The following is a 3,910-nucleotide window of genomic DNA, read 5'->3' as shown; positions in this document are numbered from 1 at the left end:
TCAATCCAAAATTATACTTTTCTTTTTTGGGTAAGATCCAAAATTATATATTTGGTCACGCGCTTATGAATTTAAATAAAAATGAAAAATTAACAACCAACCAAGATTAATTTTCTACTATACGCAAGACTTTGATTATCATAGCTTTAGGAATAAAGGACAAAAGCCTTGCAACAAGGCATTGCAATTTTATAGTTACTTGAAATCATGCCAAAACAAAAAACAACAGAAATAGAGAAAGAAATTCAGTTTCCAAGCACAATCTTGAATTGTTTCATGATGGAAGAAATAACCGAATAAGAAGTTTGATATAAATCCCAATCGTGTCTTAACAAGATTTACCAACCCACTGTAGAAGAAGATGAAGAAGAAAGAATATTTTGAGTAACTTTTAAACAATGTAATGTAGAGCCTCATATATATATATACCCATTCTTTACTAATTACCACCATTATTTCAAAAAAAAAAAAACAAAAACAAAAACAAACAAAAGAACAAAACGTGCACGCACTTTGCAACTTTTGAATAATCACAGGACAATTGTTGAACTGGCCAGCCTCCCCTATTGATTGGACTCATGCTCAGCAACCTTACCATTACGCGGCTGAGAAGACATCTCATTGGGCTGTTGCTGTTGTTGCATCTGATAAAGATTCAGCTGGACCGACTGCCGGTGCTGCATCTGGTACATTTGTTGATTTATTGAAAGCTGCTGAGCCATGCAATTCGAGAGATGAGCTTCACCACTAAGCTCTGCAGCTGTAAGCTTTAGACGCTGGACTTCAGCACTCAGCGCTTCATTTAAAGCTGCAAAGGCAAATAGAACTAATGATAAAGATTGCCAGAAACCCATGACATTCATCTAGAACCTAGGAGGCATTAGAGAGAACAATACAATATGGTACCACGCCAATGAAAGAAATGAACATTGATAGATTAAAGAAAAAGTATGACGGTAAATTGGACAAGAGACTAAACATATATGGACGAGTGTCACCAGAACCTTACTAGACATTATACTTCATATGCATGTATAATCAAAATCTTTGAACTAGGATTATGCTGTATAGTGTCCAACACCAGATACTTTCTAGAAAATATCACCCCTCCCCTACCCCAACCCCACCCCACCATAAACAAACTAAATACATATATATATATATATATATATTTACATGCAAGATCAAAATCTAACACAGTAATAATTTACGCTTGCAACATAACATTGCTAAATTCTGCCGGCATGGGAAAATAAGTAACTTGATACATAGTCCCTAGGCAGCATCATGGCAATAATAAACTTTTAAAAGGTGTATTTCATAAATTTCAAGTACGGAGTAGAAAGAAAACATTATACCATCTTTCAACTGGGCTTGTTGCTCCATTGCTTGAACACGAAATTTCAACTCACTATTTTGACTCGTAAGACCCACAGAATCTCTCTGCATGCATCAAAGAACAAATAATCAGTAAAACATGACAATAAAACATGACATCAAAGAAACCCCTCACACACTGACCTGCAACTTTGTAACCTGAGCAGACAAAGTTGTTGCTTCTGTCTGCAGAGTTTGAACTTTATGTTCCAATTCCGAAATATAACGCGACCTCCGCTCCTTTGAACGAGCAGCTGATTGTCGATTAGCCAAGATCCTGGTTTAATAGATAAAAAAAATGAAAGAGTTTAGTTGATGATACAATTATCGTTAATGCTAATTCAAATATAGCTAAAAAAGCATAGCACCTCTTGGCTCGTTTGGGATCTGATAAAGCTATCTCAGTGAGCTTTTCACTTTCCATAATCTTTTTCAACTCAACCGCACTGAATTCGCCATTTCCAAACTCCATACCAAACTTAGTTGAGTTCCCATCAACCAAACTGTTAGGTGATTGTAGACTCGCCCCAGTTCCCAGTGGAAGGATCTTCAGCGATTCATCATCAAATTGCAAACTTCCCATATAACTATCCATGGAAAGACTTCTATAGTGTCTGGAAGTTGGTGCAATATCTCCAGCAGCAGCTCTCTTCACTCCTTCCCTCTTTCCATTTGCAAAACCAGAACTTGACCCTGAAATGCTGTTGGGATTCGCATTAATACTACTTTCCACTTCATTATCACTGCTTTCACATCCATTTGTCTTCGAGCCGCTTGCTCTGCTATCGAAATCCTTATCCTCAGTACCAGTTGAGTTCACTTTGTCGATGTTTTCCAAGTTCATGTATGCACTAAACAAGTCATCGGCAACCTCCCCGTCAGATCTTTTATCCTCCATCCCGTTGGCAGTATTGTTACCATTATCCTTATTATGCTCCTGTTTCACCAACTGATTCGGGTTCTCTCTGCCAGAAACAGCTCCATCAAAAACTCCCCGACTAGAAATGGGAATTAATTGAGGAGAAGACTGAATCATAGCAGAAAATCCCAAAAGAATATCACTACTGGAACGCCTATGCCCCTTCCGAGGAGGAAGGCTGTCACCGGCCCGAAACGCACCACCTCGGTTAACAGGCGAAGGAAGCGACTGGGAATTAGAATTCACAACATTTTCCTCCATGGTAACATCATTCGAAGCTGGGTCAGACAGTGAGGAATGTGACGGCTCACGATGAGGCGAAGGACTTAGTGGCGGCAAGGAATCAAGCGAGAAAAACGAAGGCTGGGACAAAGACCTGGTATGAGACGGCCCTGGACTCGTATTCTGCGGAGTCGATTGCCAGTTGCCCGATCGAACCCCTGCACCCTTCGAGTATGGCAGTGAATGAATCATCGGGTTATTCGGGTGCGAAGGGGGTATACCGGGTCTCTTACTGCCATCGGGACTCAAGTTAGGCGATAATTGACCCAAAGGAAGAATCCCCATTTGAGATGTCCCGAAACCAAATGCAGAATTATTAGGCCGTTGCATAGTTTCACTAGTACCCTCCATTTTCTATCTCAAAAGCTAAAACCTTCATTTGAAAAAAAAAAAATATATCCATTTTCAAATTCGACACCCAGAAACTCAAATCATTCAAAAGCTACAAAAATAATCAAAACCCAGTTGCAAAAACTCATAAACCAAAACCCTAACACGGAAACAAGAATAAAAATCGCATTTTAAAAAAAATGCACACTGATTTACCTGGCGAGATAAACCCTAGCGGGGCAGTGAAGTTGTGAGGGAAATCGAGTCGAGTGGTATGAGTGTCCGAACAGAGCTATGAAAGTAGTAAACCCAAAGAAAAACTGTCCTAAACGTTGTTTTCGCCGCAGTGAAAGCTCTCGCTCTCGCTCTGTTCAGACAGCACAATGTAATACAATGTAGTAGTAATGATATATCTATCCATAGTGTAAAATTAGGTTAAATACCTACCGCGTGAATATCAAAGACGCGGTTTTTTCAATTCTTTTCCTTTATCTCCGGCTACTATTTTGCCATATTTTATTATTTATAATATATTTAAATTAATCCTTTGTCACCTTCTATGGAAAATATATTATTAAGAAAACGTAATATTATTATTAGAGCCTAAGGTAAGGTGACTTTCTTCCTTTGTTATGTGATTGGTATAATTTAATGATGATTTTTTTTTTGGGGTGAGAATTTAATATTGAATGCTATGTATTCTATTTTAAACTAAAATATGAAGAAATTAAAATATGTGGAGGTGATATTAAATAACACTAATTATTATATATGCTACATCAAAGTATTTTTTTTATAATAATTCACTTATAATTGTGTTTTAATCAGTTAAATTTTAATGATGAGGGTGAAAGAAAATAGTTTATATATATTATTTTGGATTCTTTTTATTTTCTTCTAATGCTTCAAGGAATTACAAATAGGATTTTCTTTTTTATAAATTGGTCAAAGAAATTTTCTTAGTTCAAATTTTGTAAATAATAAATTTAATAATATATATTT

At 36.8% G+C, this 3,910-nt stretch overlaps 1 protein-coding gene across 1 annotated transcript; it reads right to left on the bottom strand.

Moving 5' to 3' along the window:
* Positions 1-244: 244 nt before the first annotated feature.
* LOC133807304 (bZIP transcription factor 29-like) lies at positions 245-3,318 on the bottom strand. The gene is made up of 5 exons (XM_062245546.1): positions 3,125-3,318; positions 1,746-2,951; positions 1,522-1,654; positions 1,359-1,443; positions 245-808 (listed from the first exon to the last, which is right to left on the bottom strand). The coding sequence occupies exons 2-5, from the start codon at positions 2,927-2,929 to the stop codon at positions 564-566; spliced, it is 1,647 nt and encodes a 548-aa protein (XP_062101530.1). The 5' UTR covers positions 2,930-2,951; positions 3,125-3,318; the 3' UTR covers positions 245-563.
* Positions 3,319-3,910: the final 592 nt, after the last annotated feature.

The sequence above is a fragment of the Humulus lupulus genome, chromosome X (assembly GCF_963169125.1).
Source record: "Humulus lupulus chromosome X, drHumLupu1.1, whole genome shotgun sequence".
Lineage (NCBI taxonomy): Eukaryota > Viridiplantae > Streptophyta > Magnoliopsida > Rosales > Cannabaceae > Humulus > Humulus lupulus.
This window is presented reverse-complemented; position numbering and strand designations above follow the sequence as displayed.

What these genes read in the sequence shown, in the direction of transcription:
- LOC133807304 (XM_062245546.1), bottom strand. Translation starts at nt 2,929, where the DNA reads ATGGAGGGTACTAGTGAAACTATGCAACGGCCTAATAATTCTGCATTT. An exon ending in GATCCCAAACGAGCCAAGAG is followed by an intron (nt 1,655 to 1,745) that starts GTGCTATGCTTT and finishes CTATTAAACCAG; the next exon opens with GATCTTGGCTAATCGACAAT. An exon ending in ACAAGCCCAGTTGAAAGATG is followed by an intron (nt 809 to 1,358) that starts GTATAATGTTTT and finishes TTGCCTTTGCAG; the next exon opens with CTTTAAATGAAGCGCTGAGT.